This window comes from Perissodus microlepis, chromosome 7 (genome assembly GCF_051167445.1).
Source record: "Perissodus microlepis isolate ML-2025 ecotype Zambia chromosome 7, ASM5116744v1, whole genome shotgun sequence".
Classification (NCBI taxonomy): domain Eukaryota; kingdom Metazoa; phylum Chordata; class Actinopteri; order Cichliformes; family Cichlidae; genus Perissodus; species Perissodus microlepis.
Genome location: NC_140467.1, coordinates 9,630,929 through 9,656,725, shown reverse-complemented (window position 1 = coordinate 9,656,725; position 25,797 = coordinate 9,630,929). Strand labels below are relative to the sequence as shown.

General features: G+C 39.8%; 1 protein-coding gene across 1 annotated transcript; it reads left to right on the top strand.

Moving 5' to 3' along the window:
• Window positions 1-3,622: 3,622 nt before the first annotated feature.
• On the top strand, window positions 3,623-25,261 carry sema3e (sema domain, immunoglobulin domain (Ig), short basic domain, secreted, (semaphorin) 3E). The gene is made up of 17 exons (XM_084933268.1): window positions 3,623-4,640; window positions 12,234-12,394; window positions 14,583-14,642; window positions 14,930-15,049; window positions 18,160-18,253; window positions 18,522-18,638; window positions 19,301-19,443; window positions 19,528-19,642; window positions 20,071-20,140; window positions 20,219-20,363; window positions 20,692-20,917; window positions 21,139-21,230; window positions 21,648-21,689; window positions 21,924-22,093; window positions 22,465-22,535; window positions 22,813-22,946; window positions 23,250-25,261. Exons 1-17 carry the CDS (start codon window positions 4,508-4,510, stop codon window positions 23,748-23,750), a joined length of 2,394 nt encoding a protein of 797 aa, XP_084789394.1. The 5' UTR covers window positions 3,623-4,507; the 3' UTR covers window positions 23,751-25,261.
• Window positions 25,262-25,797: the final 536 nt, after the last annotated feature.

Below are 25,797 nucleotides of genomic sequence, written 5' to 3'. Positions count from 1 at the left end.
GCCTGATTTAGCCTTATTTTAAACTTGGAGTCATTTAACTGTACAACGCATTAAACTTTGACTTCACAAACCCATGTAAACAACACATATGCGTTCACAAAAATTCACTCTCACCCCCTCACCTGTAGGTTATGTTGATGGTTACCATGATGATGGATGAGAATACAAAAGAGACCAGATGGCAACTTCCACACATCACTCCAGAGTCGTAACCCATTCCTCCTCTTCACAGTCTGTGACCGCAGACCACTGCCTTGGTCTGTATTTCCCATTACTATACCTATAACAAAGAAATATGTCCTGAAAGCTGAATCACAGGAAGAAGAAAATGTTGACCACATAGCATTTTTGATAACTGTTTTGTAACCACCTGAGCTTTGACACGTTGTGGTCTTTGGCATTAGTTTTTGCAAAGGGCGAATGCATTTACTACACTTTGGTCCCATAGACATCCATGCAAGATGTACACCCACATAGGGCCTCAGCTGAGGTTTGACAGCACACGGTTGGAGAGAGGTTGAGCACAAATGGGCTGTGACAGAGTATATACAGACTTATTTCCACTTATCTCAAGACTTAGGTTAAAAGTGGTTCCAAGTATAAATTCATATGCGTGAAGGTGTGCACAGTAGGTCTTATACTGTAATACTCACACTCAGCAGACACAGTTAAGCCAACCATAACACCCTGGCTTCCCGGTCAGAAAGCGCCCCTGCTTGTCTCTCTTTCTTGGTTCATTTCATTGTCTCTGCGTGACATCACTCACACTGAAACTTCAGTTCTCTGACGAAATCCAAAAAGTGCATTTATGTGTCTTGCAAAGATTACTCACTCCAGTTATATCATATAGTGTAATGACTGCTGGAGGAAACAAGTACTGATACATGCCTGCAGATTCTAAGTATGTCTTACTGGCCATATGATAACCACCTGTGTAAACGCTTGGAGTGCATCATGGCTCGAAAACACTGGATCCTCAGAGTGTTGCTTCTGTTGCTACGGAAGACCAGAGACATGACCTCTTTGCTCTGCAGGTGGTCAGTAGTAGACATACACATAGGCACAGTTTCATGCATAAATGTATGTATCAATCTATGCATATTTACCCAGTGCTTGATTTTAATATTTTTATTTCCTTTTGTTTTTCTTAAATTATGACAAAGTGCAGTTCAGTGCGCATTGCTGTACAATACTTAAAAAGACAAAAATGGAGAGTTTGCATGTGTAATTTAGGAGAGCAGTGGGAGTGCATGTCAATCTCTGCAGGTCAAACAGGAGGTGTGAGAGGCTCCTGTTGAACAGGGTGCATATTGACACAGCATTATCATGAATGAAAATATTTTCTGTGTTCAGTGGGCATGAAAGGAAAGCCACCAGACATTTTGACATGGCCTGTTCAAACAAACATTAGACACCAGTATTCAATCAAAAACACATTCACCCTCGCAGGCTTCTAAAACAGCAACTAGGAAGGAAGAAGGCATTTAGTGATGTGAAAACAGGCAAAAAAAATGTGACCATGAATGTTGCCATCCTTGCAATCTGATGCATTCACAGACTGCAGACATTGCAGACCAAATATCTCTGCAGTGCACTACATACTGAATAAAAATTTCAGGTATTGGTGGAATCCCAGGGACACGTGTAAGAGGACAGAATTTCAATGGAGCTGGTAAGAAAGTAGCTGCTGTTGTTAATATGTGCAGGGGTGCTGATTTGATGGGCCCTGGGTAAAAAGCTAACAGTGAAACTGGATTCGTACAAATAGCAACATCGAGGGCTGAAATGAAACACACAAATCAAGAAAACGTAAGGGAAGCAGGGACACACAGAATGAGGATAGTACAAAAAATAAAAAAGGAGTGCAGACAGAGGTTATTTGAGCTTTTATTGTTTCTGGATTGAGGCATATTCCTGACTGATTACTGCTGTTAGACAGGGTAGAGGAATTAGAGACCCATTCAGTCAATGATGGGATAATGTAAGCAAAAGAATGCATTGCCAGACTATCTACATTAGACTCTTTAAATGGCTATTAATCTTAGGCACTGGCTTAAGAGATCGGAAATGAAAATGTTCTGCAGAAGCTTTCATCTGGAGGCAGAGCTAAAATATGTTCTTGCATTAATGCCTGGGTTCAAACTGATGAAACTCTGTGTCACAGTCAATTTGACGGTGCCAGCTCCGGGAACTTTGACGATGAACAGTTGTTGAGCGTGAGACAACAGATGAGAGTCTATAATTGCACCAGGCAATGAAATAACAGAGATAGTATATGTTACAAGACCTCCATATACATACAAAGTCCTTCTGTTCTGCAGGGAACAGGTGCAACGTGGGAGTGTAGTCATGATATCCTAGGGTGGTGAAGGGGCGTGGGGTTGCTGGTGCAGCTGCCACGTACAGCCTAATGCAATCATTTCTGTGACTGCATGTCTTTTAATTGCTATTTGTTGATGAGGACATTTTTATAGAATCTGTAATGTTAACACTACTGTATGTGCTTTTTTCAAGCTTTCTTTCTAATTATTAAGTCACATTTGTTTGTTTTGCACTCCCCTTTTTGCTGCTGTTAATTGACTCGGGGATCTCAATTATGAATGAGTACTGTCACTGGGAAATGTTCTCATTAAATCCCTGCTTCACAAATTGAAAAGCAATGCAAAGCAGACACAGATTTGAGAATAACAAAACAAATTTCTTTTCTTTTTTTTTTCTGTAGTGACTGATGGGTTACTTGGGGTGCTAAGCATGGATCAGCATGACTTAATGTTGATGTCAACACACAGCCATGAGAAAGAACAGAGAAAAACAGATGTATTTCAGAGAGGTTCACAGAAGACAGATATAGATCTGCTCCAGTGGATTGACGTCTACGTTATTTTCTTGAAGGGTATCTGCAGATTCAGTAATGACTCCAATCTCTTCTTGTACTTATTTTTGCGTGTTTCAGTAAGTTTTTGCATGTGTTTGCAAAACATGTTCAGTCAATCTTTTCTACAATGCTGACAAGACCTGGATACCTCAACTTAAACACCGTAACAGATACACAAGGGCTGCGGGAACCTGGGATAGAAATTAACTTTAGACAGACTACAGAAACAAAAGTCCTGGTAGGATAAATCAGAGAAGACAGTGCAGCATACACTAATAACAAGGTTTTAAAGAACTGATGAGTTTGATGGATGGGGAGGAAGATAAAAAGAAAGAGAACCTAAGCAAGAAAGGAAAAATCTTCATGAAAGGAACCTTGTACATGGAAACCCATGGTAACAGTGGTAATGACTATCCACATGGAAACAAGCACAAAGAGGGAAATAATTGAAAATGAAAAGAAGTGCCAGTTAACCTTGGCTGTGGTCCATATTAATGCAGAAGGGGCAGGAGCAAAATGAAGGTAGTGAAGGAGTAGAGCAAGGGTAGAGAAGAAGTGGGGGTAGTCTGTAGAGTGACATTAGAGGAGGGGAAGTCTGCCTGGGAGACACACTGCACTTAATCCAGCTGCCTGGGAGGGAAAAACAGATCCTGAGGCAGTTTAGAGGAAGGAGCAGGCAATTTTCAGCCCTTCTATCTGATACAAACTCAGTCCATTTCTAACCACACACACAGGCTTTTACTCAGACACACCACACTGTGGCAGGTGGCCTCTGCCCAGATCACTAGCTGTGGTAGAAACCATCTCAAGTGACTGACAGAGGTTTCAACTGAGGTTTGGAGCCTCCCAGACTGAGCGTGAGCAGAGTTAGGAGCTGGAGCTTCACTTTCTTTCCTAGTGCAGAGAGACCGCACGTCAGGCACGAGGCTCTCCACTCCTCCCCTCTTCTACTCATCCTTTGCTTGGGCTCTCGTCCAGAGAATGACTGGCTCCAGTGGACCCAAGAGGAGGAACACAGACTGAAGACAGAGCACACCAGCTCCAGCTCCAGATCTGCCTGTCTGCCCTCCTACTGGGATAGACTTATACACTGAGGTTTTACAAATTAGCATCTACACCTTTGTGGGATTCATAGATCTGATTTTTTTCTACCTTCTTTTCATTCATCACATCAGAAAGAGTGGATCTAAGCTGTTCATACAGACAGACAAAAACACAGACGGACTGACATATGGACAGAGGACAGTGAGCACTGCGGCGTGAATGTAGCAAGTGGACTTCTCTTCTCCCTGGTTACTAAAACCAAACAAGGATAATACCCAAAGCACTACCCTGTCCACAGAGGTAGTGGGTGGATGCAGCTTTCAGTCGACTGCTATAGGGGAAAGCAGAGGCTATATAGAAGCTGCAGAGATACACTGAGCCAATTCACATTGTTTTGATCATTAGAAAATGGACTGCTACCTCCAAGCAAGCTCTTGTTGGATTGTTATATTAAAGATTGTATCTTACTGAACAGTATTTGCAGAACGCTGCTGAGCAAACACCTGTGGGCAATTTCTTTTTTCCGAAGACCTCGGAGGCTACGTTGAGACTCTGGACTTGCATGGCTTCTAAATAGGCAAATGTAGAATGTGTATATCAGTGATGATGGTAGAGTGCATACGGACTGTGTATCTCTCACTGATGCTGCTGTATATTGCTCTGCTGGGCATGACACACACAGCACACAGCATCAACCCAAGGATACGTCTCTCCAACAAAGGTAAGAAATAACTAATGTGTGTTTCTTTTCATTTATTTTGTCAATAAATATTTATATAGCATGCTTTAAAATGCTCCCTGTGCTTCATTAATATAGAGACAATCTGATTTTTTTGACACTGTCAAAAATTAGTCAGCGCACTTTGATTTTTCTGCACAGACTAATAACTGGAAATTGGAAATGAGACAGGTATAATGCAAAATCATTGTCCATACTTAATAGACTTCTGCTCTCTGCCAGTAGTCACTGCAGCATAGTTGATGACTGCACTAAAAATTTAATAGCTAATGTTAGTTTTTATACAGTTTTAAAGCATTATAGTTACCTGCAGAAAATATGCATAAAGTTATACATAAGCAATGAAATGATGCATCAAATGCTCTGTGAAAAAATAGTGAAGTTAAGAGTTAAGAGTTCAGGATGCTGTTAGTTATCATTACCGTGTAATGAGATGTTTATTGAAGATTTATGTTTTAACCTGGCACTGCGCAGCGTTGGCTCAGGGAAGACTGAGCTCTGCTTTGACTTTGGGAAGTGCACCCTTTTTTTCACCCACTGTTGATATGTAAGGAGCCTCCTTGTAGTTTGTTTTGGTGCCCCAGCCATGGTGGTTGAGAATCTAAAATGTGGCTTTCTCTCATGCTATACTGGTGGTGTGATGGAAACGTTGTTTATTTCTTTTCTTGGTGCGCGGGAATGTGCGTGCGTGCACGTGCCAGTTAAAGTGTGTGTGGGAGTTTGCGATGCCTTGGTATGTAGACTGATTTTTGTGTATCTCTTAGACAATAATGAGGGTTTTATCTTTGCAGATAAAACTCTTGAGTAAACACTGGCCTTTTCTCACAGTTTCTTTGATCTCTACAGCAACAGAAGGTGATGATTTCACATAAGCCTGTTAGTCATGGTTGAAAATAGGTGTGGAATTTGGATGGTCAGTAACTCAAAAATATGTGTTTGGACTCAGTTATGAAAGCTGACAAGTCTGGTTCATCAGTAAGAGGGTGTGCTGTTTTATGATATGTACTGCATGCGTTATTTTTCTCGTCTTTGCTCATGTGTCAGCAATAGCACAATAACTTACAATGAAAAGTAAGGCAAAGTTCGCACCAAAACAAATGTTAGAAAATCACCACTGATGTGCTTAGTCACAAAAAGTAGGTATTAATTATCATTGTTACTTTTGGTTTATTAATTGCCCAAGGGGCGAGCTGAGACACTCACTGACATACCACCTAGCACTCTTTCTTCCTCTCTCTCTCGCTACATGCTCTGGCTAGCACAGGGGAGCTTGAAATGGCTGCAGTTGGAGCCTATCATTATGGAATGAAAAACATCTAAGTCCTAATTTATGCCTCATGGGCTGTTCTGTCAGTGATTTTTTGCACACACCCTAAACTCACACATATGCATAAACAAAGAGAGACACATGTACAGGCGGAATAAATTCTGTAAATTCTTCACACGCTGACAATTTGAATGCAGTTCAGGAAGATGGAAAGAGATGGATGTGGTTTTACTAACCTACTCCTAGAAGTATGACCATATTATCATAACATTTGGTATCAAAGCAGGTTAGAAAAACTAAATTCTTCTATTTAAGCGAAGGTTTAATAATGGGAAAGAAAATATTATAATATCAATAATGAAATACTTGTATTCTGCTTTTGGTTAGATGGGCCGATCCATGATGTGGGATCAATAGAAAGCTCAATAAATTTCCAGAGTTTGTCAGATTGAATTCCTCTGGGCCCATTACCATGTTTTTTAAAGATGGCATTACTGCCATACAGTATGGACCTCTCTGCGCTTTTATGTGAGCCATACATTGCACGTTTTATGGAAAAATTACTCACTATTTCTTTTTTTGATCTTTTCCCAATGCTCTTTTCGAGACTTCTGTTCCAGTGAAGACTTCTTTAAATGCATTTAATTCACTTTAATCCCACCCATTCTTTCATGTGCTTACACATCCAGTTAACTCCGAGCTGTTACCTAAATCATATGGTGTATCGAGTTACAAACACAGACTCTGTGCTGTTTGACCGTAATCTTCTGCTGCAGAGATTTAAAAGACTTTAAAAATAACATAAAGATGTTAATGCATCTCAGTTGCTTGGGCTTTTGCCCAATAAAACTCCCTAAGTCTTGGACTGTAGCACAGAAAGCCCCCATTAGCGAGATATGCTGACCATAAAACAAAAATAAAAAGATACTGTTTGTTTTGAAATTTTCGGACACAGAGCCATGCAGTTTGGATTTGCATCATTCAAGGTGCTTGGCAGCAGGTTGTTTTTTCAGCTCTCCAGGACTGTGAAGTGAAATGAGCTCTTCCTTTAGGACAGCCATCAATTTTGCTGCTAATGAAGCTGTTGCACAGCTAGCATGTTGACAGGCTTCAGATAGGTGGTCAGACTTAGATGTATTTTGCTGCTTCCTCAGCACTTTCATCATACTTGGCCTAAGCTGCCGAGAGTTTGATGCAGCAGATTTCATAGTTTGCATAGTTCTAATGACCTAGCTGGAAAAAAAAGTCACACCCAGAAACTTGTGCATTTAATTTATGAACAAATTGGAACAATAAATTGCTTGTTTAGCAAAGCTAAAACACCACTTTCTCCTGCCACATAATAGATACCTACACAGAACAGTAAAAAAAAGGAAGAAAAATAATTAAATTGACCAGGAATTTCCTCAGTCATCTGCCAAGGACACATTTTCACTAAAGCTGTAAGCATTTAGTAACAAAAATATTTTAATGCAGCGAGTCAATAAAGGGGAAAAAGGTGTTCTGGCAAGGTTAAAATCATACTGCATATGACTGCTTATATAAATAAACACATGCACTTTCTTTATTATGTCCAATTGGGAACTTTAAGAGAAAGAAAGTTTAAAAAAAACAACAAAAAACAACAACTTGTGAGCTGAATTTCATCATTTACTATTTCTTTCACATGAGTGAGCAAAACATGCTTTTTATTAAAAAAAAGTTACAGTGTAGGTATAGATAAGTAAATACACTGGTTGAGAAATGCAAAGCTTGTGCTTAGCATTGCCTTTCTTCAGTAGAAACTGTAAAACTGTGTGATTTGAGCAGAGGCAGCTGAGGTGCAAGCATCTGTGAGCACAGGTAGCAATTACTCATGTCCTTTGAAACTATAATTTTAGAGGTGCCACTCGAGACAAGAAAAAGCTTTTTCTGTGTACTTTACAATCTTGAAATGATGAATATGTGGGTGACTTTCATCTGGGGCTAAGATGGAAAACACCAGTGTGACTCTAGATGTGTTTGCCTCAAAAGAAATGGGGATTTTTGCTTCTTGTTTTTTCTACTTACATATAATATGTTAAGTGAAGTCCTATTATGTTTCTTGCCTCTGTGTGTGAAGAGGCCTATAATTAGCATTTACCACACTGCATCGCGGTCACAGCACAAGTCATACTGTAGACCTTAAATCAAACAGCTAGAAAATGAAGGGAATGGTGGCGTAAATCACACCTTTTAGGCTAGCACAGGAAAAGGGATCATCTTTCAGCCTTCTCCAGTCACCTCTACAATCACCCTTCTCATATTCTCATTTTGTGTGTGTACATCTCACCATCATTTTTTTCACCCATTGTGTTATGTATGTGTTCTCTGGTTCATTAATGAGATGTCCAGAGGGGAAGGCAGCTGGTGAAACTCTAATATCCTTTCTGACCTTTTTGCAGTGAAGGGAGCATGAAGACTAGGTGAGTTAAGTTTGTAACAGAGAAGCATAGATAGGACAAAAATGGTTTGCCTCTGTAGAGTCTAAGCTGCAATGATATTACAAGGGAGGAGGATGAAGGATGGCAAAAGTGATGGATTCATTGTGGATATTGTTTGTTGTAGGCTGGTGCATCAAAGAGAGTAAATAACAGGAAAGGTCTCTCTTATTTCACTCTGCCAGCTTTGGGGGGAAAATAAGAAGAGAGGAGAACTGTAATAAATGGTTTCACACAATATTGATCCAAAGCGTTTTTAATGTCCCCAGCTAATTATATGCAGCTAATTATGTTCAAAAGAGTGAGTGTCCACAGCCATCTGTAAAGCACATTGGATGCTCTGTCGTGGTTTGGGGATGCATTTCAGCCAGTGGTGTTGGAGAGCTTAGCAAATTTTTCAACACAACCTTGAAAAAAGTCTTGAAAAACTATTTTTTCCTTATACACCACATATCCAGTATGATTCAATAAATCGCTAGTGTGGCTAAAGACTTGTGGACAGTACTGCATTCACCGTGCTGGAGTTGACATTGAAATCAGTTTATACATTCTGGTCCTTTAACATACAGCGCCGATATACATCAAGTTATCTAGTAAGTCCTTCATTTTTTTCTCAGAGGCCACATAGCCTACTTCATATATGACTGAAGGAGTAACAGATGGGGACAGGCTTTAATTACATGTCAGTCAAAGACAGCACAGTGAAACCTTGCAAAGAGATGAAGTACGTATGAGGTGTATGTATCTGCTTGCCTTTTGATGTGGTTTTTAGGTCTTATCTTAATTTATAACTTTATTCAGGAAACATACTTGCACTCTTGTCATTACAGAGAAGCACACTCTGTCTCCCCCTCCACAGACACACCATGTGGGTTTCATTTTGCTCTGTGACATCATTCCCCCTCACACAAGGGAATATAGAAACACAAGGCTGTATACCGATAATGGCATAACACCACAGTTCTTCTGCTCCTGACCCCACCCCCAGGAGTTCTGCAGTCTCACTCAGGCTTTCAGGAGAACAGACCCCCTTCTCATTTTTTTTACCCTTTAACAGTTCACTTCAATAATTCTCTTTGTTTCTGTTCCTGCACAAGTCCCATTACTCAGTGTAACATGCGTAAGCTTATTTTGCTGGAAATATGAGCCTGTCTACCTCAAGTTTAGGTTAAATGTGTGCTTAGTCCTTGGCAATATACAAAATTATGATAGATACTTTAATTTGTGTTTTTAAGTTTCCAGGGGAATGTTCTTTTTCTCCTGTGTGCAGTTACCTTGGTTTATGTGGCCATAGATGAAATGCTGCTAAAGTACTGCTGCACACTTGGAGACACACGCATACACATACTGTATCCCCTCATACAGCAAAACAGTATTTCCATACATGGATAAAGAAGAGATGACAAAGTTTATTTTGATTTCATCACATCAAATCTCCTTAAACATCTATCAGCACTCCTCAGACAACGGTTGAAAGTGTGCGCCTTGTGGGAGATCCATTTTCTTTGTGTCTGTCATTTGAAGTGGGATCACAGTGGGGCCATGTGTCTCTTTGGCAAAGTTGCTGGTAGAGAAACACCCTCTTCCTCCTTCCAACTACTTAGCTGTTGGCTAAGGAGCTGTCACTGGCTGCAGATGGTGAGAGAGCGAGAGAGAGAGAGAGAGAAGTGTGGAGAATTGTGGAAATCCCCCCATTCCTTTATTCAGCCAGTGGGGTGGCATGCACTTCTAATGACAGAGGAGAAATCTTTAAACAACTCCTCTGAAACATCCTTCAGTGCATCTGTATAATCAGAAGATCCACTGATTGTATTTCTGTAACTTCAACTGTAATTATAACATTTTTTATATGTGATTATAGGTTTTTAGAACTTGTATTTTTGCATTTCCTTTTCTTTTTCTTTCTTCAAATGAACATTGCTTAATGTAAAAACATTCCAGTTCAAAAGAGGTGAACACCATATATCTACAATGTAACAAACAAATCTACACAATTAAATGTAAGTTTATTTGCAGTTTTTCTTGTGTGTGTGTGAGAGAGAGAGACTCCTACAGGTCTATCTTAGTGCCTTGTTATGTGCATGTGTCCATATAAATCAGCTGCAACTCATCTTTATTGACATAGACAAGTGAAAAGCAGATCGAAAAATGGGTTTGACTTACACACTGTTTATTCCATCATTTTAAATTGCCCTGTAAGTCAGTCATCTAAGTGAGTAGCTGCATATTTGACATCACAAGAAAAAAGAAAGAGCTGATTGAAAGCCAGTGTTAGAGGATTGTGCTCAATGCAAGTCCAGCTTAGCACAGAGGGATCAAGGAGATAAAAAATCTGCATGTGAGTGACACAAAAACTGAAAGAATTCTGTGTATGTGTGGTGGGGGCTGTCTGTATGTGTATGTGTGTGGATTAGATAATTACAGGAAGCATGTCTGAGCCTTGGCAGAACACCACTGCCACTCTCCGTCTCTGCCACCTAACCACCAAAGATTTAATTCTACTCAAACAAACTGTCACTTGTCTCCAACGCAGAAATCTTAATAGCAACAAAACATACACAATCACCCATTCCTCTGTGGATACCTAATCCTATTTTAAACAAATAAAACTTTCCACGGAGTGGAGTACTGTTGCCAAGAGTGATCTGCAAAATAGGATAAACACTCTCTCCTCCTATCTTGGAGATCGAGTATCACTAAAAATATACAGCGCCTAGAAAAACAAATCATACAATTACCCCCTGCAGCCCTGGCACGTAGAGGCACCTCAGCATTGTTTTAAATAGTCCAAAGGCTGGTACAGTAATATGATTAAGTAGGTTATTATTTTTTTTCTCTTCTTTCAAAAGGAGTTTGATGTACAGTGTGAAGATGAACTACCATTTTCATGAAAAGTAGGACGAATAAATGTTTTGGGGGTTTTTCACAAATTCTAGCTTGTCTGGTTGGCTTGACCTAAGGTCTCAAAAGCACCATTAACACACACCAGTCCCCTTTCTTCCTTTACGAGGGCACCTAGCCACACCAATCGTGTGTTAATGAAAGGTTTTTCAGGCCAGTGAAACCCAGAGGAAGTGCACGCTTCTGGAAGTCTGGGACTTAGTTTAAATCCCTCTCCCTCAGTCTTTCATGAAGATTACAGAGAGCAGGTATGGTGGGGCAGCCTGCCAAGCTCAATCTCAGGTGTGCATGTGCATGGGTGGTATTTGTGATGCAAACCGTGTTTGCTGGTGCGTTTATGTTTATATAAAATGACATGCATGTGATGGTCCACTGCCTCCTTTTTAGAATAAGATTTCAAATCACCTAAAGTAAAACTGACAGGGAGTGGCAGCTCATCTAAACTAATGGCTGATAAGGAGCCAGTTCGCTTTCCTGTCTGACAAAACTGCTTCCTCTCAGTACAAGAAACCATAGCCTAGTGCAACTCAAATGACCCTTCTATTATACAAAAGATTACTTCCTGAATCGTTTCAGCTTTTTTGCATTTTCAAGATGTAGCTAAAAAGAGTCATCTTCTAAGAAATCACTTATTTGTGATGATAACCACTGTTGAAGTGAGATATAGGTATCACTGAGAAGGGAGACATAAGATGGAAAGATAACCTTTGCTGTCTGTGATTCTCATGGGGTTGGTATGAATCAAAAACACATGTTGCAATACGACCTTGGCCACTTGAGCAGTTGGGCTTTAGGCACAGGTTTCAAGAGTTGTTAGAAATCTCTTGAGGAAGGGTGTCTGGCTGAAATTGACTTTCACTACAGTCAAAAAGCTACATACATGTAAAGTATATCTAAATGTGTGCTGTGTTTATTATTGTAATCAATTTTTTTGTATTGTCTATATAGAGCTTTGGCAGCTGAACAGGACTTGGGTGTTCCAGAAACATGGAGTGTCACTTCAACCCCAGACCATGCTGCTGGATGAGGGCCACGAGAGGCTTTATGTTGGTGCCAAGAATGCTCTGTTCTCTCTTAGCCTGGACCAGGTTAACACACACCATGCAGAGGTGAGCCTGGTTTCTTTCCTTCCTGTCAGCAACTGCGATATTTAGACCCATAAGTCTATAGACTAGCCAAAATGAATGTAAACGCTTCTTTATCCGGCATGGGTTCAAAATGATGAGCTAAATATGGAAATGAATAAATAAAGAGGACGTTTTTTAAAACTTACTGAAGAGATACATAACAACAGGCACTGTAAGGTTAAGGGGTGAACACAAAAACAGATAAATTATTTAAAAGTTGGAAATAAACTTATCTATAGAGACAAGAGGAGAGTGGGAGAAACAGACAAACCAGCAGGACTGACAAGGCCAAAGGCTAATTGGGAACACTTGGAAACGATCTGAGAATGACAGAGGCGGCGATAAGAAGGAGACAGGATGCAACTAACACATCTCCCCTTTCTCATTTCTGAGTTTCTACATCCTCACCTCACATTGTCTGATGAGATGCGAGCAGAGGAGACAAAGAAGAGAGGAAGTGAAACAACAGGCATTTAACATAACGAGACAGCCTTGCTTCAGGGCCTCATTTTAAAGCAATGTCAATTAAATATGAAGTTTGGCACAACTGCAATGCTTAGGCATCAATAAATTGTTTTGTTATAACTTAACTTCTGCTAGTTTTAATTATAATCACAGAATGGCACAATATGACAATATAAAGCCAGTAAGAAGAGATCAACTGGAAGAACTGAACATGATTTTCTGAGATAGACAAATGAATGTATTTTGCGATTAGACTCAGATGACCCATCATGGCAGAATGGAATCCCAGCTGTGATAGGATTTAGAACAGGACCCCTGAAGTCTAGACGCTGGTGGTGGTGAAGATGAAGACTCAGGCTTGAATAGTGTTCTGGCTGAAGTGTCTGAGGTGGAGGTGGGGAGGAGGTGGGCTGCGCAAAAGACAGTCTGAAAGGGAGAACGATGGAGAGCACAGATTTAAACCATGGCTGGCTCAAAGCGGGCAGGTGAGAAGATGAATGGACTAGAGTAACGATGTCAGTTGTAAGACTGACAGTGTGGGAAAACGGTAGACAGGTAAAAAGAAAAGCAGCCGAACACCCAGCAAAGCAGGCACATGAGTGATTACAGCTCTTCCTTATTGAACTTACACATAAGCTTCATAAAGTTTAAACATGCAGTGGATCATCACAAATGCTTAATCAACATATGAATATAAATAGCACTTGAATAGTTGTTTCAAAACTTCTCCTCCCACCTTGGTTTGTATATTCAAGCCATGTGTCATGCCTCTTTTTTACAATGAGGGTGAAAACATTTCTACAGAGAGTACACCTTTTCATCTTTGATTTTTTTCCATCCTAGCAAGATTGCTCTCTGCTCTGTCCTCCAGATGCATTTTAGGAATTAAGACATCTTTCAGCGTGGTGTGCTGAAATTGATTTCAGTCTCAGACAGGTGGACGGACAACAAAGGAGATGAAAAAAGCGTATTAAGTAACAACAAAGACCCGGTTCCAGTCTTGCTGGCAGAGCTATGAGCAGGGATGGTGAACAGGTGTATCCCTTTCACCCGCAACGTAGGACAGAGTCGTGATGTTAAATATATAAATCATGGTGAAAGCAGGAGAGAAGTCACTGGTTATGATATATGATCAAGTGCATAATCAAAGTTTTGACTCTTCATGAATTCTAGGCGTAATAATGAAAAAGAAAGATATTTTTTGACATTTTTACCACATTTCTCTTACAGTCTCCTAAAATTAAAAGCAAATATATATATATGTTGTCATGGAAACAGTTATGCTCATGAAGACATCATAAAATACAGTGGGGGGTTAATACAAAACAATGGACATATGTTGCAGATGTACCACATGCAGGGTTTAATTGCAAAGTGGTTTAAAATTATAGCTTTGAAGCATGAAATGCTTGCTTTTCCAACTCCTCTTTCACGATTGATCTTCCTTGCTTTCTTCTTTTCTTATATGTCATGTGGGAGGGACTAAGATGAGGGTAGAGAGAGAAGAAGCAAATTTAAGATGTGCAAACCGAGAAATGAGAAAACGGGAGAGAAACTGAAGACACAGGGAAAAAGAACACACTCAGATACATCAATCGTTGACAGAAGACAGGAAAAGACACATTAGTGTCCATAACAATTCTTTTGTGTGAGATTTAAACAGTGTAAAGAGTAAATGTGGGGGGACAATTGTGCTGCGTTTCAGATCCAGTGGGCCAGTACAGACTATCAGGTGGAGGAATGTCTCATGAAAGGGAGGGAAAAGGTAAGGCTTCTGCAATAAAATATGACTGAATATACAGATGGTTATGTTCTTTGCTATAACTTGTTGTTATTATTATTGTTAACAGTAAGCACTAATGACCAGCTGAATATTTATTGGCCTGATATGTATATGATTATGAACCTGAACATGCTTTATCAATATTATTAATGATCCAGTAACACCCTGGCATGTTTCCATTGCCCATTTTTCACTGTTTGGTCCCAGTGTAAAAGAACAACTCCTGACCCCTACCGACTTTACCTTCATCCTTGTAATTCCTCCAACAGCAAGAGTGTGCAAACTACATAAAGGTCTTACAACAGTACAACCAGACCCATCTGTTGGCCTGTGGAACAGGAGCCTTCAACCCTATCTGTGCTGCGGTCAGAGTTGGGCATACATGGCAGGTGAGCCCAGAAGAAAGAACCATACCATACCATACCATACCATACCACTAGGCCTGACCAAAGTGCTGTACAATCACACCAAACATAAAAGACAAACTCAGGTCAAACGGTAAAAGATACAGGAAAAAAAAAAAACAACCAATCGTTTTAGGAACCAAAAGTTTAAAAAACTTAATTTCAGACACTTCAAAGTCAAACAGAATTGTGAATTATGATCTTAAGTTCTGTTACATCATTCTAATTATTCACTTTCAATATTTATACTAAAAAAAAAGATGTTGGATTGGTTTATGATGGATTTCACAACGAGGTACTGGCATCAAAATGAGCAACTAATCCCAGGTTCTTTACTGATGGATATGAACATGAAGTGTTTTGATAAAGTTTCAGCCCTGGGTCTGCTCTGCTGTAAAAACACTGCACATGCTGCTGTAGATGTAAAGCTTTGGTTTTGGAGAGCATAAGGCTTTGTGCATGTGAGCGTCCATGTGGACCCTCTCTGCTTATAAATTTAGTGAGCAGAAGGAGTAAGGTTTCCGCCCTGCATTCCAGCACTTGTCCAGTAGGTCAACCAAGCCAGGGATAGCTTCCAGGCAGGAACCACACTCAGTCATCACTCAGGTCATTGGAATGCTCATAGCTGAGCAGAAAACTCAGATATGGCTGATTTATGTAAGCACAGAAAACTTACATGCCAAATTGCCTCCCGAAATCATGCATGTAGTACTTGAGATTGTATTCAGTCTTTAGTTACCTTTAATTTTGATCTTATTAATGTATACACTAGGAAAACCAAGATTAATAGATACTATTGAAATCGATTATGCCAACCAATGGCCAATCAACTGAATATCAGGTGGCTTAGATGTTTCAATAAAAGCACAAATCACATACCAGAGTACAGACTGGAAGTAATATTGATTAGATGTATTTTTGCTATTTTCCATTTAGTTTTGATAGGCCACTTTTTATGATGAATGAGTTTAACCCCAGAACTGGCTTCTGTTACAGTCATGCGTAGGGCGGTAGTCCCCTCACAGCAGGGTTCTGTGGCTGCACATAAATCACTGCAGTATATGACATCTCCCCTGGACTGCCATTGACTGTTAAAATCACTGGTGGCCCACAGCATATGAGCTGTGGTTCTATAGGGAGTTCAGATCTGTATTTGTAAGCATGTGTGGGTCTGTTTGTGTGTGCATACTTCAGCTGTTAGCATCTGAACGGTAAAAGTGGTGATCTCATTATGAAATAAGAGTAGAGAATAGCTGGTTATACCCATCCAGACAGAAGTCCTCCATTTGGTCATCCGTCACTTGTTGTCTCATCTATCTTCCTCCCTCATTCTAATCCATCATTTTCTGATCTTTCCTTTCTGCAGTTCTTTTCGATTTACAGGGAGTGCAGAATTATTAGGCAAGTTGTATTTTTGAGGAATAATTTTATTATTGAACAACAACCATGTTCTCAATGAACCCACAAAACTCATTAATATCAAAGCTGAATGTTTTTGGAAGTAGTTTTTAGTTTGTTTTTAGTTTTAGCTATTTTAGGGGGATATCTGTGTGTGCAGGTGACTATTACTGTGCATAATTATTAGGCAACTTAACAAAAAACAAATATATACCCATTTCAATGATTTATTTTTACCAGTGAAACCAATATAACATCTCCACATTCACAAATATATATTTCTGACATTCAAAAACAAAACAAAAACAAATCAGCGACCAATATAGCCACCTTTCTTTGCAAGGACACTCAAAAGCCTGCCATCCATGGATTCTGTCAGTGTTTTGATCTGTTCACCATCAACATTGCGTGCAGCAGTAACCACATCCTCCCAGACACTGTTCAGAGAGGTGTACTGTTTTCCCTCCTTGTAAATCTCACATTTGATGATGGACCACGGGTTCTCAATGGGGTTCAGATCAGGTGAACAAGGAGGCCATGTCATTAGTTTTTCTTCTTTTATACCCTTTCTTGCCAGCCACGCTGTGGAGTACTTGGACGCGTGTGATGGAGCATTGTCCTGCATGAAAATCATGTTTTTCTTGAAGGATGCAGACTTCTTCCTGTACCACTGCTTGAAGAAGGTGTCTTCCAGAAACTGGCAGTAGGACTGGGAGTTGAGCTTGACTCCATCCTCAACCCGAAAAGGCCCCACAAGCTCATCTTTGATGATACCAGCCCAAACCAGTACTCCACCTCCACCTTGCTGGCGTCTGAGTCGGACTGGAGCTCTCTGCCCTTTACCAATCTAGCCACGGGCCCATCCATCTGGCCCATCAAGACTCACTCTCATTTCATCAGTCCATAAAACCTTAGAAAAATCAGTCTTGAGATATTTCTTGGCCCAGTCTTGACGTTTCAGCTTGTGTGTCTTGTTCAGTGGTGGTCGTCTTTCAGCCTTTCTGACCTTGGCCATGTCTCTGAGTATTGCACACCTTGTGCTTTTGGGCACTCCAGTGATGTTGCAGCTCTGAAATATGGCCAAACTGGTGGCAAGTGGCATCTTGGCAACTGCACGCTTGACTTTTCTCAGTTCATGGGCAGTTATTTTGCGCCTTGGTTTTTCCACACGCTTCTTGCGACCCTGTTGACTATTTTGAATGAAACGCTTGATTGTTCGATGATCACGCTTCAGAAGCTTTGCAATTTTGAGATTGCTGCATCCCTCTGCAAGATATCTCACTATTTTTGACTTTTCTGAGCCTGTCAAGTCCTTCTTTTGACCCATTTTGCCAAAGGAAAGGACGTTGCCTAATAATTATGCACACCTGATATAGGGTGTTGATGTCATTAGACCACACCACTTCTCATTACAGAGATGCACATCACCTAATATGCTTAATTGGTAGTAGGCTTTCGAGCCTATACAGCTTGGAGTAAGACAACATGCATGCAGAGGATGGTGTGGACAAAATACTCATTTGCCTAATAATTCTGCACTCCCTGTATTCCTCTACACATCAGCTTAAGGGATTTGCTTAGGTGCTGTCAAAGCCTTTGCGCAGGAGTAACTCTTTAGTGTGTGTTTGTGGCCCTGTTTTGTGAATCCCTGTGAAAATAACTACATATATATCAAAGTGTTTGCATGTTTTCCTCAGGACAGGCTGTTTGCTCTTGAAGAAGAGAGCATTACAAGTGGCAGAGGACGAAGTCCATATGACCCCAACAGTCCCTGCACATCAGCGTTATCCAGTAAGAACTGCTCAACCTAACACTCAACACCTCCCCATCTGAGGTTAAAAGTTAAAGGTTCAGTTGTGAAATGACCATGTTTTCATTTTAGTTCCATGATAAAGCATGTAAATCTCTGGCCAGTAAACACTGCCACCTTGTGGTCTTTTTATTTAATTAATTTTAATAAATAATTATACTTTATATAGTTTTAATCGCATTAAAAGAAACTGCTGTTATTTTTTTAATAGCACTGTTGTTACTTTGTGTCTGTCCATGTGTACATTAGGAGGAGAGCTTTATATTGGCCTCTACACTGACTACTGGGAGAACGATGGTGCTTTGTGTCGACTTAACAACCAGACCTACACACGCACAGAAAGAAACGACAGATCCCAGCTAAATGGTTGGTGTACATTACAGGATTGTAATAACATGTCCTTATAAATGCGAATGGCAAATATGTCCATATGGCGTGGCAGTGCAAACTGTGACCTCCTACTCGTGTCGAATGTGACGTTAACTATCTGGCACACATGTTTCTTCTCAAACATAGCTTCAAGGCTTATAATCATGTTAAAAAAGATGCTCGTGATTTACACTACATAATTAAAGTTAATACACACTGATTAGCCACAACATCAAAACCAGCTGCCTGGGTGTCCTGTGGTTTTGGCTCATGAGCATTTGCAGCAAATGCACTGGGTCCACTAGTTTGTGTGGTAGGGCCTCTTGATCTGACTTGTGCCGGCATGTGCCACAGGTACTCAATCTCAGTTGGACCTCCAGAGTTTAGGGGCATGCACTCTTTGTTGTATTGTTAGACACTTTTGCTGGGGAGGTGCACTGAGGTGAATTGTCAAGTCATTTTTATGGTGTGGGAGGGGTTTTAATGTTGTGGCTGATCAGTGTAACTGTGCTAATTAGTACTAGCTTTGAGATTTTTTCATTTTTATTATATGTTTTCTTAATAAATCATATATTCACATTTATTTTCCTAAAAAAATTGTTTATATAACACTTTTTTTTTAATGTTTCACTGTATGCAACTAATTCTTCTTCCTACAGAACCCAAATTTGTTGGGTCAGCAGTTATACCTGACAATGATGACAGAGGTGATGATAAAGTTTACTTCTTCTTCACTGAGCGAGAGATGGATGCCGAAGGTGTGACCAAGGCCGTTTATTCCCGTATTGGACGGGTCTGTGCGGTGAGAATACCACAGAAACAAAATCCAACCAAAATATTTATACTGACCGTGACATTAAAACCTATACATGCCTTTATCTCTCAGAATGACCAAGGAGGACAGAGGATGCTGGTGAACAGATGGACCTCCTTCCTGAAAACTCGTCTGATCTGCTCTGTGGCTGGACCCAATGGCATCGATACGCATTTTGATGAGCTCGGTAAAGAAACAACAAAGCCTTACAAGCCCTGTTATCTAATGATTGCTTTTTTCTTCTTCTTCTTTTTATATTGCACCCATCCACATTTACAAGTTTCAGATGTTCATCACATCGTGTGTCAATGTCTCATTTATTACTGCTGCCTTTGCCACACAAACCATCCCATTTAGGGGGAAAAAATGTGATTAATGAGAAATCATGAGAATAAATGAACAACTCCCACTGCTTTACTGGAGATGTCAAAGATGCATTAAAGACACATCTAACCATCTGCATGAAAAAAAACCCTTTCTCTAAAACTCTAAAAATTTTAATGCCAGCATGCTAACATACTCAGAATGACAATGATAAGAGACAAAAAAAATGTCAGCTTCATGTGTGCTCAACAATATATACACTAAATCTAAATTATACATTTTGTGTTTCAGAGGACGTGTTTGTGCTCAACAACAAGGATGAGAAAAACCCAGAAGTCTTTTGCCTCTTTAGCACAACAAGGTGAGAAATAAAGATGTCAGCATTTCATTAAAGAATTTCGCTCTCTATCAAATTTACTGATGAACCCTTTCTTTATAGTACGGTGTTTAAAGGTTATGCAGTCTGTGTCTATCACATGGATGACATCAGAGCAGCCTTCAATGGGCCTTTCGCCTTCAGAGAGAGACCTGAGCATCACTGGACACCTTATGAGGACAGAGTCCCCTATCCTCGACCTGGATCTGTGAGACCCAAATTTGAAATAAATCACGTTTATGTGATTTAATTAACAGTTTCACCAGCATTGTTTATCGAGGGCACTCTCCTATTCTCCTATACATCCAGTCTGTGTTCAGAGCGGATGTCCTTTAAAATACAGAGTGCTGAAAGAATGCAGAGCAGTGTCAGTGAATGTCAGCACTGTTGTGGCTACCTTAGCAGGTCATGCCAGGGCAGTTTGAGCATGACTAATGCGTGTCAGCTTTTTTCTTTTCAACTTATGCAGTGATGAAGCAATTAATAGTCTTTGCTTATCTTTGTCTCATCCTCTTCTCTATTTGCTTACATCACAGTGTGCCAGTAAAGTGAACGGTGGTGGCTTCTCCAGCTCTAAGGAGTTCCCTGATGAGGTCCTACGTTTTTTGCGTTCTCACCCAGTGATGTATAATCCAGTCCTTCCGCAACATCATAGACCAGTCCTATTACAGACAGAACCAGGCAGAAGAAAGTTGACCCAGATTGCAGTTGACAGAGTCCAAGCCCAAGATGGACACTACCACGTTCTTTACATTGGCACAGGTATAGGCACTGTACTGGACTGCATAAATTCATGCAAAACGTGCAAGTAATGAGTATTTCATCAAAAAAGACACCAAAGAAATTTAATAGGTGTTCTGTAAAAACAAATACAAAGTTGTTGCATAAATAGTTTTAAAACAACATTTTCTTACCATTTCACACATAACTTTTTTGTTTGCTTTTGTTTGCAACAGTATAATGTTTATCTCTCCTTCTGTTAGATGACTCAGTGGTGTTGAAATTTATCACCATCTACAACAAAGACACAGATACTATGGAGGAGGTGCTGCTGGAAGAGCTAGAAGTTTTCAGGGTACCATATTTTTTTGCTTTGAATGTGAAAGCAAAGTAGACTTTGTTCCCAAGTGAATTCTGCATTATAATTCGTCCACACCATAATTCAGTTGCTGCAACGACACAACGAGAGGATAATGATTTGCTGATTTTCTTGCTTTCGATCATCAGAAGAGTACAAGTGTGATTGTTCAACCTGACAGCTGAGAGATCTTCATTATAACATGAATACATTAGCTCTTCTCTACTAAGATCAGTTGCATCTGAAAATTACTCAACAAGAAGTGATTGCTGCTGTTTTCATTAAGAGCTGATTTGGTATGGAGAGAAGAATGACAAGAGGCTTTCAGCTATGTTTTTTAATAGCATACAATGAACCAACCACTTATTCTGCTTTATTCTTAAATAACAGTAAAGTTTTTTCCCTTTTTTGCAGGTAAAAACACCAGTGAGAGAGATCCTAATATCACCTAAAAGGGTAAGACAATAACCTGAATAGTTATTTGTGTTACTAATGCAGTTCTGCAGTTCTCCTGTTTAGCCACAAGATGATAACATTGTGACAGTATGCATAACACTGTATTGACATGATCTGCATGATTGCCTGTGCGTTGTTAAGTAGATCTGAGGAAAAGACATAATGTATATACAAAGTCTCATTTTAATTAGCCTGAAAATCAATTCTAATGGGCCACATTTTTTTGGTTCACAGCAACAGCTGTATGTTGGGTCAGAAGTGGGTTTGGCTCAGGTCAGACTGCATCAGTGTGACCTCTATGGTTCAGAATGTGCTGACTGTTGTCTGGCCAGAGATCCCTACTGTGCCTGGGATGGTATCACCTGCTCCAGATACTACCCTGCTGGAGTCTACCCCAGCAGGAGGTAACAGCATATATACACACCCTTCAGTACAGGAGTCATTTTCTTTTTATCGCAAATGTCTGTAAGAGCTATCATCTGTTTGCACCTTTAATAGTAGACACCCCCTCGGGTTCCATTTCAGGATCTTGCACTGAAAGTCACAATGCTGTGAAGCTGGTTTCCCAAGTCATTATCACAGACACTGAGAGACATGCCAGCCAGATGTTATGTAATGCCAATCAGTATGCACTTGATCACCCTCTTCCTCTTTTCATCTTTCCTGCTTTCTTTTCCCCACGCTCACGTTCTCTCTGTCTTTCTTTTCACCCATCGCTTGCACTTTCATCACATGTTCAAAATTACTCCCTTTTTGCTTCTCTCTCACTTTTTAGCAGGCGATTCAGGCGGCAGGATGTGCGCCATGGCAACGCTGTCCAGCTGTGCAATGGGCTGCAAATTGATGGTTAGTGTATAAAAGAACTGTGGGATGTGCATGTTTGTGTGGGTGTGCATGGCCACTTGCCTGTATTTACTAGAATATTAAAAATGTTGTCAGACAAATATGGTTACATGTTACAAAAAATGTTTAAAAAAAAACTATGTGATTGGTGCACTTGTGCAACAGCAAAGGAACAATGAACAATTCAGTGTACATTTACCAACTAATGAAAGGTCAAAGCAGCTCAATGTCATTTTTCTTGCCTCACTATGTTTTATGATGTGTGCGTATTGGTGTGTAGATGAAAAATGGCACAGAGCTAAAGACAGGCTGGTGTACGGGGTGGAGAGCAATAGCACTTTACTGGAATGTGTCCCGCGATCACTTCAAGCCAAGGTCCTTTGGTTCTTCCAGAAAGGAGGGGAGAACCATCAGGTAAGTCTGATGCATGTTTAAAATACTCTGAACATACTTGTATTAAGTATGTTATTGTGATAAACAAGTTGTCACATTTACTTAGATGACAAGGTTCATAGATTGTTACAGATTTAAATGCTTATATCTTACATTCCATCTAATTCAGTAGTGTAGAGAAACTCAGAAAGGTTATATTCCTAAAAATCTTTTTAAAAAAGTCACTGAGTTATGCATATTATTAAAATACTAACATTCTGTCAACCTAATTCATAAAATGACATCAGTGGCATAAAAAGTTGTTTTATCTCTTGCTTCATGTAGGTTCAAGGTGATGAACGAGTTGTTGTGACCTCACATGGGCTGCTGTTCTTACGTGTAAGAGGCTCAGATGCTGGTGTGTACGTATGCCAGACGGTGGAACACGGATATGTGCACACATTGCTACGTATCACTCTACATGTGCTCAGAGGAGAGAAGGTGGAATCAACAATCCACATGGCCAATGATGGAGATGGGGCAAAAGCAGCAGCTTTGTGTCACTCTTCCATGGGTCCCCTACCACGCCCCAGCATCAGCCCCAAATCTCTGGCACCATCCCTGGCATCAGGCTCCCACTCCAGGCTGTGGTACAAGGAATTCCTCCAGCTGATTGGCTATGGGGATGCTCAAAAAGTGGAAGAGTACTGTGAGAGAGTGTGGTGCTCTGATAAGAAACGTAAAAAGACTAAAAGAAAGTATGTTCCTCTGGCTGGTGAGAAGAGAGTGAAAGGAAAGGGAGGGGAGAACTCCCACAGAGCTCCCAGGCACACCTTGGACACCTGAGGAGAACAGAGACTCACTGCACATACATACATGCACTCACACACAGTCTAAAGGTCAGACTCGCTCAGTGTTTACACCATGTAAAAGGTTTTCACTTTGCTTTCGACAAGAGCAGTACAAAAAAAAAGAGAGAAAAAGAACAGTAGCAAGCTGCCTCGCTGTTGTAGCTACATTTATTACTGAGTAGTTTGACTGTGTTGTTTCCTCTTGTTTAAAAAACACTCTGCCTTTTTTTGTCGTATAAACGTATTTTTGGTGCCGATCAACATTACAAACTTAAGTGTCAGTATGGAGAAAGTGACCTGGAAGCATATGGACAACAGCAAGATTGCTTCAAATCTGAAGAGACATATGTTAATATCCGCTCCCTTGGATTGATCCAGCCTACCCCATCCCAGCTGTCAATTGAAGCGCACACAGAGGCTGCTTTACTTCTAATACAACGGTAAAATCCAGCAAACTCTTACGGCACCTACAGTGCCATGAGAGGGAACAACTGCCTTTTTACCTTATTTGTTACTATGGTAACTTATTTTCGTAGTTTTTTTTTTTTCTCTGAGTACTTTAGCTTTTTAGGTGTCATTAACTGGAGAATATGTTGTTTTTGAACAATGAAAAATAATTTGAGCATTATGATATTGCTATTTTGATTAGACTGCAGTCATGGCTTTGGGGTGTGTAGTTACAATGACCACAATACAAAGCGTGTTGTGATGCCACTGTTATGGATATTTGAGGCATGTTTCTGTTACAGTTGCACCCTTGATGAAAATAATTACTATCTAAGCACTTCTAAAAGTTTTTACATTAGATTAAATGTGATCTTTGTAGTGGATCTTATTGTTGCTCTGTGTCTGCATTTATTATGTGTGTACTATTGTGATCAAATGTACCAACAGTATTGTGTGTATTGTATGCTGTATTTATCTAAAATTCAGGGTGGTCCTTATGTGCATATCTGATAATTATAACTGTGTATTCCAAAAATGATTTATCCTTCTCCACTTCCTGACCTGTTCACCTTCTGTTTTCTCTCGTACTGTTTCTCTTTCCTCCTTTTGACACTCTTTAAAGCCACGTTATGATTTTGTTTCTCATGAGTGATGCTGTAGATGGGCTTTACCACAAACAGTAATGTACATCACCAAATTTCTCTGTGAAGAAAAACACCTAATAAATGATAGGGTCACTATCCAAGCATATCATTAGCACAACTGATGAGTCGGTATGTATATTCAATTTATCCTGGAATGACACAAAAAGAAATGATCTTACAGTGAAGTATACACCGTAGTCGTGCGGTAATTACTCCAGAGGACCATATTTCTTCTTTATTATTTATTTCTTTTCTTTTCTAAATTGTTTTGATCTTTGTGGTATGTGATAAAAAAAATCCACTTTTCTATGTCAGGCCTTAATGTCACTTATCATTCACCTTGAGTATTCTTGATAAAATGTTGTGTCTGCTATACCCCCTATAAATTCTTGTCATTAAAAAAAGATGGACCATCCTTCGCTGGTGTTACCTCTGTGGTTAAGCAATCAATAATGGCAACGCATACTCCGAGTGTGTGTAACAGCATACACACACAAACAGATGGAGAAAGTGGTTATGCAGTAGTCATATGATTAAAACAGAAATGAAAAAGACAAAACAAATATATATAATAATAATAATATATATATTTTTATAATAATCTACCATAATATAATATATGTTTATATTTATTTTACCTCTATTATTTCTCAGCAAGTAGAACTTATTTTTTTTAATATCAACATTAAAACAACTGAAATGATCACAGCAAGATTTTCCTATATTTTATTAAAAAGAAAGCACACCAAATGTACCGACAGTATTATGTGTATTGTATGCTGTATGTATATTGTATACTATTGTATGGTAGCACACCATCTGTCAGTTCTAAGGTTTTACATATCAGGGCATCATAAAAATCACCTGGTCCATAGCAGCATAGTAGGTCTTAAAATTTGGTAAGCAACACATGGCATATTACACTGTGCAATTATTTAATAAAAAATTAAG

Excerpts from the sequence above, each read along its gene's own strand:
- sema3e (XM_084933268.1), top strand. The coding sequence starts at position 4,508 with ATGTGTATATCAGTGATGATGGTAGAGTGCATACGGACTGTGTATCTC. Across the intron at positions 4,641-12,233 it reads GATACGTCTCTCCAACAAAG|AGCTTTGGCAGCTGAACAGG; the intron begins GTAAGAAATAAC and ends TTGTCTATATAG. Across the intron at positions 19,444-19,527 it reads GTATTGGACGGGTCTGTGCG|AATGACCAAGGAGGACAGAG; the intron begins GTGAGAATACCA and ends TTTATCTCTCAG.